The sequence below is a fragment of the Poromitra crassiceps genome (assembly GCF_964638095.1).
Source record: "Poromitra crassiceps genome assembly, chromosome: 13".
Taxonomy (NCBI): Eukaryota; Metazoa; Chordata; class Actinopteri; order Beryciformes; family Melamphaidae; genus Poromitra; species Poromitra crassiceps.
In genome coordinates, this window is record NC_139644.1 from 38618132 (window position 1) to 38630631 (window position 12500).

The 12500-nt window shown below is 46.1% G+C and overlaps 1 protein-coding gene across 2 annotated transcripts in view; it reads left to right on the top strand.

Moving 5' to 3' along the window:
- The window catches only part of epn2 (epsin 2), a 67773-nt gene that overhangs the window by 29136 nt on the left and 26137 nt on the right, over positions 1–12500 (top strand). For both annotated transcript variants that reach the window (XM_083649837.1, XM_083649838.1), the window contains exons 4-5: positions 11164–11276; positions 11457–11561. In XM_083649837.1, coding sequence (XP_083505963.1) covers positions 11164–11276; positions 11457–11561 — 218 coding nt within the window. The remainder of the gene's footprint in view (positions 1–11163; positions 11277–11456; positions 11562–12500) is intronic.

Here is a 12500-nt window from a genome sequence, read left to right on the forward strand (position 1 = left end):
TATGATCTGTACAAAAACACATTTCTGTGATAATAAAATGTTGTACATACTGAAAAACACATGTAAACACTGTGAATTTGAAAGATTTACGTCTTTCTTTATTTCCAAAACATTTGGAAAAGCCCAGAAATCATAGATTTACCACAATGTTTCCTCTCAATGTGAACATTTTGGCTCATACCGATAACAAATATTAACATTGCAACATCAGACCAATGCCGATATGTTAAAAAAATGACTAACATCTGTCCGATACCGAATTACCGATATGATTGCGATATATCGTGCATCCCTGCTTTGAAGTGTGACGCTTTGCCGCGCCTCAGCTCATCTGTGTTGCTGCTCACTGTTGAATTCTGAAGCGAGGAAGACGATTGACCACTTGACACAGAAGATGAGGTGAAATGGAACGACGGAACGCTGGCGTCAGGGGAAGGTAGAGCTGTAACAGAACGCTGGCGTCAGGGGAAGGTAGAGCTGTAAAGCAACAGAAATCCCTGTTAGGAAGTGGGCGGGGTCACAGAGAGAAGGAAAGGGGCGGAGAGAGGGAGGGAGGGAGGGCGGGAAAGTTGAAATGAAAGAGTGAACCCTGCCCTCATTTCCTTTTACTCTCACACAGACCCACACTCACCTTTGACCTCTGACCTTCAGAGCACAGGAGGGTGACTGTGTGTGAAGTGTGTGTATCTGGCATGTCTGCCTGTGTGTGTGTGTGTGTTGCAAACATGTATCCTGCATGTGTGGCGTGTGTGCCCCGCATTCCTGCAGATGAATTATGTGTGTGTGTGTGTGTGTGTGTGTGTGTGTGTGTGTGTGTGTGTGTGTGTGTGTGTGTGTGTGTGGCTCCGATGCGGAAGCTCCAGCAGCTGAGTCATCAGTCGAGCAAACGGGAGGGAGAAGGCTGGCCAATATGGAGCGAGGCTGGGCCGTCACTGGGGGGCGTTGCCGGGGGCGTCACGGGGGGGATTTGGGCGTTTCCGGGTATTGTTGTTCGGCCCGCATGTGAATGACCAACCATCCATGTGTGACTGTCGCTGTTCACCCCAGGGTATCGAGTAGTCCTCACAAAGACTGTAAAAGTCTGTTCACCCCAGGGTATCGAGTAGTCCTCACAAAGACTGTAAAAGTCTGTTCACCCCAGGGTATCGAGCAGTCCTCACAAAGACTGTAAAAGTCTGTTCACCCCAGGGTATCGAGCAGTCCTCACAAAGACTGTAAAAGTCTGCTCACCCCAGGGTATCGAGTAGTCCTCACAAAGACTGTAAAAGTCTGTTCACCACAGGGTATCGAGTAGTCCTCACAAAGACTGTAAAAGTCTGTTCACCCCAGGGTATCGAGTAGTCCTCACAAAGACTGTAAAAGTCTGCTCACCCCAGGGTATCGAGCAGTCCTCACAAAGACTGTAAAAGTCTGTTCACCCCAGGGTATGGAGCAGTCCTCACAAAGACTGTAAAAGTCTGCTCACCCCAGGGTATCGAGCAGTCCTCACAAAGACTGTAAAAGTCTGCTCACCCCAGGGTATCGAGCAGTCCTCACAAAGACTGTAAAAGTCTGCTCACCCCAGGGTATCGAGCAGTCCTCACAAAGACTGTAAAAGTCTGCTCACCCCAGGGACTTCAACAGAGACAACCCAAGTGACGGGTAAAAGTCGGAGAGGAAACCGTCTTTATTTACATCTTTCAGGAGCGAATGCCCATTGCCTACAAAACATACACATTAAGATAGAAAGGCAGATGTTGCTCAAAATACGTACGTGGTCTTTTCAGCGTGACGGCTTCACGCCTCCTGGTGTTTTCCCCATTGAACACTACGTAGGTAAATGTAGGAGAAAGTGGACTTGTTTTATCTTCCTTCAGGTGGCTCACATTGTCTCCCCTCCTCTCCCCCCCTCTCACTCGTACTTCCCACAGATGTCTGGAAAAGCATACATTCTCACAATTGAGCAAAATGTCTGGAAAAGTATGAGGAAATGCCGCGGCAAATCACTTGAGAATCCCCCATGCTGCTGGTTTGAGAAGCGGCCTCCCTCTCCAGACGTCCAACAGCCACTTTACTCCCCATATAGACCAAATCAGCGGGATGTTTACATTTACTTCCGGGTACCCCTGAGGTCCACACATTATAATGGCGGTGGACGGCACAAACTGACGTGTTGAAGACAAAAACAGACAAAGAAGACAAAAATGGTTCGTCCGTGTTGTGTTGTTGTTTAATATCATTCATAACAACACTTTCACTAACGTTAGTGGAGACCAGACTAGCTAATTTACCTGTTGGACCAGACTAGAGTAGACTTGAAGCAAAATTAAATTGACGTGGCGTCAGTAGCTCTGTCTGTACCAGGCTCTTTCTCGCCGAGAAGAGCCTGGTGACGCGAGGTTACTCTGTCTGTAACGTAAAAAAACAGCGAGTTTGACAGACAAACAAACGTTATTAGCTAGCTAACACTACATAAAACAAACACAGAAGAAAGGCTAGATACGTCGGACAAGCATGTTTACCAACCGTTTAACCATTTAAATTGAAAGTAGTCGGCCGAAAACAACGAGAGGGTTTGACAGCATTTATTTGACAACACGCACATTTAAACCTGCCGCCTTCCCCAAGTGGTACCCGGAAGTCAATTTGTTTACATGGTGACGTCACGGTGATTTGGTCTATAGGGAGACGAGAAGACACAGAGTGTCTGTGACTGCGCCGCTCGTTAGCGGTTGCCACCCTGGGATAAAAATAAATAAATCGTACGCATTATTATATCGGCGCGTACATCTCACTACTACAGATGACACTAGTGCTCCTCCTCAACCCACTTCACCTTCTCCCAAGCTCAGTTCTCACGGCAGGTAGAGAGCAATTCCATCCATAAGATGGCACACGGAAAAAAGGCTTTTTGAAATAAGTGTTCCTACTCACGGGAATAGCTGCTGTGTCTGTGACTAATGCCAACAAATGGCCACTATCCATCCATATATGGCAAATTCCCACAGTGGTGGTGGGCCAAGAAAGCGCTCCATTTCAGTTGGCTTCGACTCATGTTTATTTGCCTTTCTGCGTGTCGCACGCCATGTTATCCTGTCTGCACTTTAGTTCCTCTTTAGGCTCAAGCCTAAATGTCATTTAAGCTGCCTCTTCGCTTTGCAAGCGAGCAGGGAGAGAGTGAACGGGAGCTCCAGGAGGACAGCGCTCCCTTTGTTAGGAGGACTTACTGCGTGGTGTTAATTATATATGGGTGAAGATGTAAGGGAGAACAGCCATTTATCTAGACATCCATCTGTGCTGCTCAATGTGAAGGAATCACCTCCCGCTGCTAAATGGTCGAGCAGAGTGTGCTAATGTAGGAAGAACCAAGGCTTCCATCCGTTTTGCAAAGTAGTTCTGACTGTTTTGAGTTTTGCATCCCATAGGCCCAAGACTAATATCCCTTTTGAATATATACACTTTCAAAAAATCTGGAAAAATACGACCTACTCAGAGAGCTGTTTGTACCGTTCCATTATATAAATGACTATTTGTTGTCCAAAATGCCAGATGGAAACTTATAATTCAAACGCAGTGCGTAGGATTTCATTCGTTCTGGGTCCGCTGCCCATTTAAGGCAAGCAGGGTGGAATGTAGCCCCGATGTTCAGGCCATGGTTCATTCATGTCCCACCAGCTAACCAAACACACCTCTAGCCCTGGTCCCCTCGCAGCCAGGGGCACGAGGAGCAGGGGAGAGGAGACAAGGAGCTAGGGACGGAGGAGAGGAGACAAGGAGCTAGGGATGGAGGAGAGGAGACAAGGAGCTAGGGACGGAGGAGAGGAGACAAGGAGCTAGGGATGGAGGAGAGGAGACAAGGAGCTGAGGATGGAGGAGAGGAGACAAGGAGCTAGGGATGGAGGAGAGGAGACAAGGAGCTAGGGACGGAGGAGAGGAGACAAGGAGCTAGGGATGGAGGAGAGGAGACAAGGAGCTAGGGACGGAGGAGAGGAGACAAGGAGCTAGGGACGGAGGAGAGGAGACAAGGAGCTAGGGATGGAGGAGAGGAGACAAGGAGCTGAGGATGGAGGAGAGGAGACAAGGAGCTAGGGATGGAGGAGAGGAGACAAGGAGCTAGGGACGGAGGAGAGGAGACAAGGAGCTAGGGATGGAGGAGAGGAGACAAGGAGCTAGGGACGGAGGAGAGGAGACAAGGAGCTGAGGAGAGGAGACAAGGAGCTAGGGATGGAGGAGAGGAGACAAGGAGCTAGGGACGGAGGAGAGGAGACAAGGAGCTAGGGATGGAGGAGAGGAGACAAGGAGCTGAGCAGAGGGAGGAAGAACGTACGGAGGGAGGAGAGATGAGCCAGATTATCTGAGTCATTTCCCATTATGATGATCTGTTGTTGGTAGATGTTAGTCATGTTGGCGTGGTGCGGAAGTTGCTGTTAAGCTGCTGACTGTTAGGTTGCTGTAAGTTGTGACAGGCGTCCTGTTTCACTAACGTGTTTTCAGGGCTGGTTACTGTCATGAGGTATGTTGGGTAGGAAATAAGCTTCTCATACATTAAGACCTAATCAGTGCAAACGCAGGCTTTTGACCCTTCCTTTTCTCTATCGTGGAACACTTGAATAGGCCCCGAAATGTATTGAACACACTGTCTGCAGCAGGGATACATCTCAACTTGCTTTGCCCGGGGGGCACTTTCGTGAAATGATAGAAGGCCAGGGGCCAGTTAATAAACAAACAATATACATTTTTCTGTAGCGGATTGTAGGTTTTTTGGGGTGTCAGCCGGAGTTTAGTCTGACAATGTTGTGCACACCGGATAGTTAGTTAGGTTAAGTTAGTTAGGTTAAGTACATACATAAGTGCCTGGGTAGCAAGCAGACGGCGGTATTTGACAATTTAGCAGCTAAATCATAGATTATTGAAAGATATTCCATATTCCAGACTGAAATGCTATAACAGAAGTGGAGTATTGGCCAGAATGACATGAACATTTGGACACTTTATTCAGCGGGTATCTTGCATGTTGCGTTCAGGTGCAATGTACTTTCTTTTATTTTATTTTTTTTTCAATTCCATCGCGGGCCACACTGGTCTGTAGTATCTGAGCTAACTGACTTAGCATGCAAATAATTAGGGCCGCCATCCTAGCATCGAGGCCCCCTTTAACACATGTCCCTTTCAAGTGATGTGCAGTGCAGTCAGTCCCCAGTCCACAACTGTCTCTGACACTGATGTGTTGTGTCATCTCATTGCTATTGTAAGCCTGTCCAAAAGACTTCTTCATCAAGCTCCGAGGAGATTGGTCAGAGTGAGAGGTTTTAACGCTAACCGTGTCTAATAGTGAAACAAACACATCCGTGTTTCCCCCTGAGTCATGCCACACTTGGCTTCTAGGGTTGATTTGGTGTCTGTGCTGCTTGTGTCTTTACATCTCTCTCTCTCTCTCTCTCTCTCTCTCTCTCTCTCTCTGTGTCTCTCTCTCTCTCTCTCTCTCTCTGTCTCTCTCTCTCTGTGTCTCTCTCTCTGTCTCTCTCTCTCTCTCTCTGTCTCTCTCTCTCTCTCTCTCTCTCTCTCTCTGTCTCTCTCTCTCTCTCTCTACACACATAAGATTGACTTTTTTAGGAAATTAGTGATAATGACTGAGGTATTTTAAGTAAGGAGGAAATGATTAAAGTTGCCTGTAGAACACGGCGCACATGAACTAGAACGTGGCACGCATGTTTGTGATTGAGCAGAACTTGTTTCACAATGTTAAAGAAAGTCCATCAACTTCCCAAATATTTAGCGGTCGTCATATCACTACTGTGTGTGTGTGTGTGTGTGTGTGTGTGTGTGCGCGTGTGTGTGTGTGTTAGGGAGTGTCCACATCATCAGGAGAGCATGTCATGACTAGTCTTTAACAAAGGAGAAAGGATGCAGAAGAACTAGAACCTGACTGAACTGAGAGTAGGGAAGAACACAGGTGGTGTTGCGGTGGCTGGACAAGATGAAACAAAGACGTTAGCTGTGTTTTGAAATGCAAAACACTGATTCCACACAATCCACAGGAAACAGCCTCGCAAAGGAAATATACCGTTGTTTCTCCTCGTTCAAACGGAGGCTCAGGTGGTAGCCGGCCAACCTGGCTTTGTCATCACAGCCAATTTATCACCCAAACGATTGCAATTTGATGCTTTTGTAGACACCAGTTTTCAGCAGACTTAATATTACACTGTATTATATATATATAATATATATATATATATATAATATTACACTGTATTATATATATATTATATATATATATATATATATATATATATATATATATATATATATATATATATATATAATATTACACTGTCGTACTTCAGGCGTTGTTTAGCTTTTAAAATCCAGTTATATTTATAGTTGCATGTCTAACAGGACCAGAGCAGACCCATCCTTTTGTCAATATTAATATGTCACTCTATTTTTTTTTTTTACCTTTATTTATACAGGAGGAGTCTCACTGAGAGCAATGCTCTCTTTTTCAGGAGTGCCCTGTTCCCATTCACACTAGGGCTGCTTGATAAATCGATTTTGAATCGTAATCGAATGAATGAGTTAGGACGATGTAAAAAAAAATGAAAATCGTAAAAAAAGATTTTTTTTTAACTAAGGTAATTACGTTACGGCGGCTCTCTGTCGTGCTGTAGCAGCACGCGTACATGACACTACTCGTCTTTTCTCCCCCGCTGTAAAGTCTCTCTGGGAGGCTGTGACTACTGCTGGCTACTAAAGACAGCAGCAATGAACTTATTTCAACACCTCCAAAAAGCACAGTGTGTGAGCACTGAGCAGCGTGTTGCACTGCGGGGCGGGCTGTGCAAGATAACGATTACCACAACACACACACGCGCGCGCACGAACAAAGATGTTATCACTGGACGCTGAAATGCCTTTAGTTCACATAACAACACGTGAGGCCACGAGTAACGTTAGGACTCGCCTCCAAAAGTGCAAATCCACCAGTGTCAAGTGACTGCAGGTTAGCAAGCAACAGCCAGGAAGTTAGGCATAGCAAGTTAGGCTAAAACAGGAAGTTGGGTTGTTCTGCCTTCAGAGTAAAAGCGTAATTTGTCACTTATGAAAAAAAGAGCTCTGCAAGGCAACAAATATTTAGAGAAGTATAATAGTATAAAAAAAAATCGAAATCGAAAATCGAGTTTTGAGAGAAAAAAATCGTCAATTAAATTTTTAGGCAAAATCGAACAGCCCTAATTCACACACACACATTCACACCTGGAAGCTGACCAGTACAACCACAGTCTGATCTGCTGGCCACTGACCAGCTGGGGTTAAGGGCCTTGCTCAAGGGCACCTCAGTGGTGGTAATGAGGGAGGGGCAAGCGCTGCCTTTTCACTTTCCCCACCCAGATTTATCCTGCCGGTCCTGGGGATTGAACCGACGACCTTGCAGTCACAAGCTCGCTTCTCTAACCGTTGGGCCACCACTGCCCTGTTCCCAGTAAGCCTGGGATCTCGCTCTTTGATTGCATGAAAGATGATTGCCATTGCATCACAATTTCATGTTTAAAAGCAATAAACCCCAAGAGGCCGTGTTCGACAGTGATTTGACGCCAGCTAAGGGGAGTAAAACCCCTGCGTGCGTTGTGCCTGAGAACGCCCCTTAGCTGTTGTCAACAAATAAAGCAGCATCTCCCTACAAGCAGTGGCGTCGTTAGGCCTGGCCTTTCGGGGGCTACAGCCCTGGATCTTTTATGAAAACCACGGATCTCAAATATGACTTCTTTTTCATATTTTCTTTTTTTTTTTACAAAAATTATAATAGCTGGCCTCTATTCATCTCTCATTCATGCTATAAAGCACAAACAAAAAAATGGTATTCGTGATCAGAAATTTTGAAAATACGGTTAGGTCTAGAGGAAGTTACTCACACACACACACACACACACACTGTAATATAGGCTACTTCAATATTGGGAGGATGTATCCTTTATCTCACAGTCTTGGATCTTTGCTTTCGTCATGACACTATACAGGAAGTAACACAAATGACATGGAATAACAATTGCCACCATTTCAGGTCACTCCATCCGTGGCTGTACCCCATCTAGCCACAACCCAGGGATGCCTGCCCCCGCCGTTGCCGCACGTGGTCCAGGGCCGAATTTGCCCTTGTTCATTTTCCTTATCTTTTTTTATTATTTGGGAGATGGTGTATAAACGATATTCAGCGGTCATTTTTTCTCTCCATGTATAGGGGTTGGTTAATTGGTTCGTTAGAGAGGAGAGTAAACAGAGGCAGCAGAAGGAGAAGGATATAGAGACAAAAGAGAGCCTGCAGCAGGGATGGTAAACGTGATCTGGTGATGTCACCCCGCCCATGTCATCATCACCTCCCCCGCCACGGTTCCCACGGAAACAGCAAAGTCACTGTTTCCAGACATAAAGGCACATAAACAGAGACAGTCATACTCTGAATGAAACAAGACACTGACTCCAGGCTACTTTTGTGATCTCTTGACGTCCACTCGCTTCAATGTGTTAAACTCTCCCATGGCTGCTGCCTGTGTTTGTGTGATATTGGAATAGAGCCCTAGCGTTTGTGTGTGTGTGTGTGTGTGTGTGTGTGTGTGTGTGTGTGTGTGTGTGTGTGTGTGTGTGTGTGTGTGTGCGCGTGTGTGGCTCCTTACCTCCTTACCTACCTATAGGCCATATGGCTAGTGTGTGTGTGTTTCTGCACTGCCACATGGCCTGATCTAATCCAATAAGCTGAAGGGAAATGTTCTCCTTCACAGGCTAGCCAAAGGCCGGGCAGCAACGCACGCACAAACACACACACACGCGCATGCACACACGCGCACACACAAACACACGTGCACACACGCACACACGCACAGGCTATATTCCAAGAACAGTACAAATGCAACTCACACTGTTTGCCAGCTTGTTGTCTGGTTCCCTCTCTCCATGGCTACGCATGGTGGTTACCTGTGTGTCTGTGTGTGAGACAGAGAGAAAGAGAGAGAGATGGTTACCTGTGTGTCTGTGTGTGAGACAGAGAGAAAGAGAGAGAGGTGGTTACCTGTGTGTCTGTGTGTGCGACAGAGAGAAAGAGAGAGAGGTGGTTACCTGTGTGTCTGTGTGTGAGACAGAGAGAAAGAGAGAGAGGTGGTTACCTGTGTGTCTGTGTGTGAGACAGAGAGAAAGAGAGAGAGGTGGTTACCTGTGTGTGTGTGTGTGAGACAGAGAGAAAGAGAGAGAGATGGTTACCTGTGTGTCTGTGTGTGCGACAGAGAGAAAGAGAGAGAGGTGGTTACCTGTGTGTCTGTGTGTGAGACAGAGAGAAAGAGAGAGAGGTGGTTACCTGTGTGTCTGTGTGTGAGACAGAGAAGAGAGATGGCGGCATTGTGGCAACAATGCTCTCGCTTAGGGGTAGGGCTGTGCAATAAAATTGATACGGCAATATATCGCGATATTTCCCCCCCGCAATACTGTATCGATATTTCAGAAGAATATCGTGATATATCGCCATATCGATTTTTTTGCACAGCCGTGTGTTCAGTGACACAATAAAAAATACTTTTTATTTCAGTATGTTCAGTAACACTCGGTAGTTTTGACTCAATTTGTCCACTCAGTTATCAATATAAAGTGATGTACATATTATTACACTACTTGGGTGGTACACAGCAAATTTAATTTTCAGTCAATTATGTAGAGTATATATCACAATATGTATTGTATCGTGATACAATCGTATCATGACCCATATATCGTGATACGTATCGTATCGTGAGGTCCTTGCCAATACCCAGCCCTACTTAGGGGTGGGCGATATGGGAAAAATATCATATCACGATTTTTTCCAGGAAGGATCCCGATCCACGATTCTTTTTCATGTTGGTTAAAGACTATTTTGTAAGTTAATGAAGAGTACAATTAGGGCCGAGCGATATGGACCAAAAATCATATCTCTGTATTCTTAGGCTGAATGGTGATATACGTACCGTACATATCTTGGTATTTGGTACAAAGTGGACTAAATGTTCAGTTGTAAGCTACATGTGAGATGTCACAAACACTTTTAATGTGCATATAATGACTCTATGGGTAAAGGCAAATAACAGAACAGCTAGAACATTCTGCTAAGCTCAGAAAATGACATAACTTCAGTGTAATGCAGCCTTTAAGACAACACTTATAACATATCACAGATATTATGATCTCTAAAAGTCTAAGACGATATCCTCATATCACGATCTCGATATAATATCACTCTATGGCCCAGCTCTACTCTGGCTGCAGATGCACCTTTCTTTCTAAGGCCTTGGATTTACTCTCTGTGTCTGCGAGGGTCCTGCTATGGTCTGCGTGACGAGTCTGCATGGCCACTACGTGCTGAATTTGAAGAGAGGCGTTTTTGCACCGCGGTGAAGTTAGTTTTGGGTTGGATATTTAACAGACATCGGGAGTGAATGCCTGTCAAATATCCAACCTGAAACTAACTTCACCGTGTTTGGCTTCTCTCTCTCCCTCCCTCTCTCCACGCATCTTCCAAGTCCAAGCCGACACGAGGAACTAAACTGAACTACTACGTGTCCCCAGCTGTCCGTGTGTACGCCCGCTCGGGAGTCCAAGGCTTAAGCCACACACCATGCTCAGCGGGACCCAGGGTGTTTTTTCACCATGCTCAGCGTGACCCAGGGTGTTTTCTGGTTGGAAAAGGCCTCATGTATTTGTGATAAAGCTTAGACCATCTTCATCAGCTTCATTTAAGTTCATATAATCAGTGATGTGTCTATGTGTGATACCAGTTCTTAGTTTTGAAGCTCTTGCTAAAACCAATAAACTTTGTGTTCAGCAAGATAATCTTCACAAATGAGGACCACTTTTATGATTTCCGAAGCGTAATTGGCAATTTTCAGAAAACGCTGCAGTTTCTGAAAATGGTCCTCAAATTGTGATTGTCTTGTTGAACACAAAGTCTGCTGTTTCATAAACTTTTGTTAACCACAGACCTTATTTCATGCATTTAACTGAAATGCCCGTGCAAATATCCCATTGAATATTACACGTAGGAACCAGGAAGTGCAGGGGCTTGTGGGTGAGCCTACAAAAAGACATCGTCCTCGCGCTACTCTATGATGCGATGTGAGTCCCACGTGTGAGTGATGTTAACATGCGTGGTGAATGTTTGCGTTGCAGCTACGTCTCCCAATGCGGGCTCAGAGCTGGAGCAGGCGCGACCTCAGACCAGCGGAGAGGAGGAGCTCCAGCTGCAGCTGGCCCTGGCCATGAGCAGAGAGGCTGCGGAGCAGGTACACTCAAACTAACATGGCGGACCTGTTCGAGATCAGTTCAAATATCCTAAACCCGTCCCTACGTTCAATCTCGAGTTGCACATGTGGACCTCTTTTGACGATCCTAAGGAATATGACCTTTCTTTTGTTTGAGGTTATCCTGAAACTCTGCTAATTGTGTTCTGGTTGTGTGTTCAGGAAGACCGCATGCGCCGAGGAGATGACCTGAGACTACAGATGGCCCTGGAGGAGAGCAAGAAGGAGGGACCAGGGTCAGGCAAACTGGCCAAGAAGAAGAAAGAGGTAGCCTTGTCTCTCTTCATCCCCGTGTTCTGGCTGCGCCCTCAGTGGCAGTAATGAGACCGTTCACTTGTTTAGTCTGCCCATGGTCATCCTGCCTGGATAGCTGGCTACAGTTAGCTTGTGTGTTGTGTAGTCTGCCCATGGTCATCCTGCCTGGATAGCTGGCTACAGTTAGCTTGTGTGTTGTGTAGTCTGCCCATGGTCATCCTGCCTGGATAGCTGGCTACAGTTAGCTTGTGTGTTGTGTAGTCTGCCCATGGTTATAAACTTAAACGGAGGTGATGGTGGGGGCAAATTTCACAATGGAGTGGAGGACGTCACACAGACTGACATCACATATCATATCTGGTCGCAGCTTTTGCGAGTTCATGCTTGTTTTTGATTGCCGCTCACTCTATGTATTGCTATGGCAGTGAACATGGTGAACTACTCACTCTATGTATTGCTCTGGCAGTGAACATGGTGAACTACTCACTCTATTGGCCCATTTCCACCGCAGGTAGTAGCGCGGTCCCGCTCCGCTCGACTCGATAAATGGTCTCATTCCACCGGTAAAAACCTGGACAGCCCGGGTTGAGTCGGGGTTGAGTCGTGCTACTTTTGTTCCCTGCTTCGTTGGGGTTCTAGGGCTGTGAACCCGGTACCATACGGTGACGTGAAAACATTGTAGACGACTGATTGGTCAGGCAGAATCGTGTTTACTCTGTCTATCTACTGACTGTCAATGCAATGCTGCATACCAGTTTAGTGGGCTTACCTCTCTTCTGTAATGTTATTTCCATCAGTCTTTTCTTTTGTGTTGCTGCCTTCGCCTCTGGTGAAATAAAATCGTGGCGGTGGTTTCAATTGTTTTGAGAGAGAAAAAGTCCGCTGCTCAGGAAGCCCTTGTAGTTGAGTGCAACGTCGGCTCCGCTAGGCCGCAGGCGGGGCTTTGGTGAA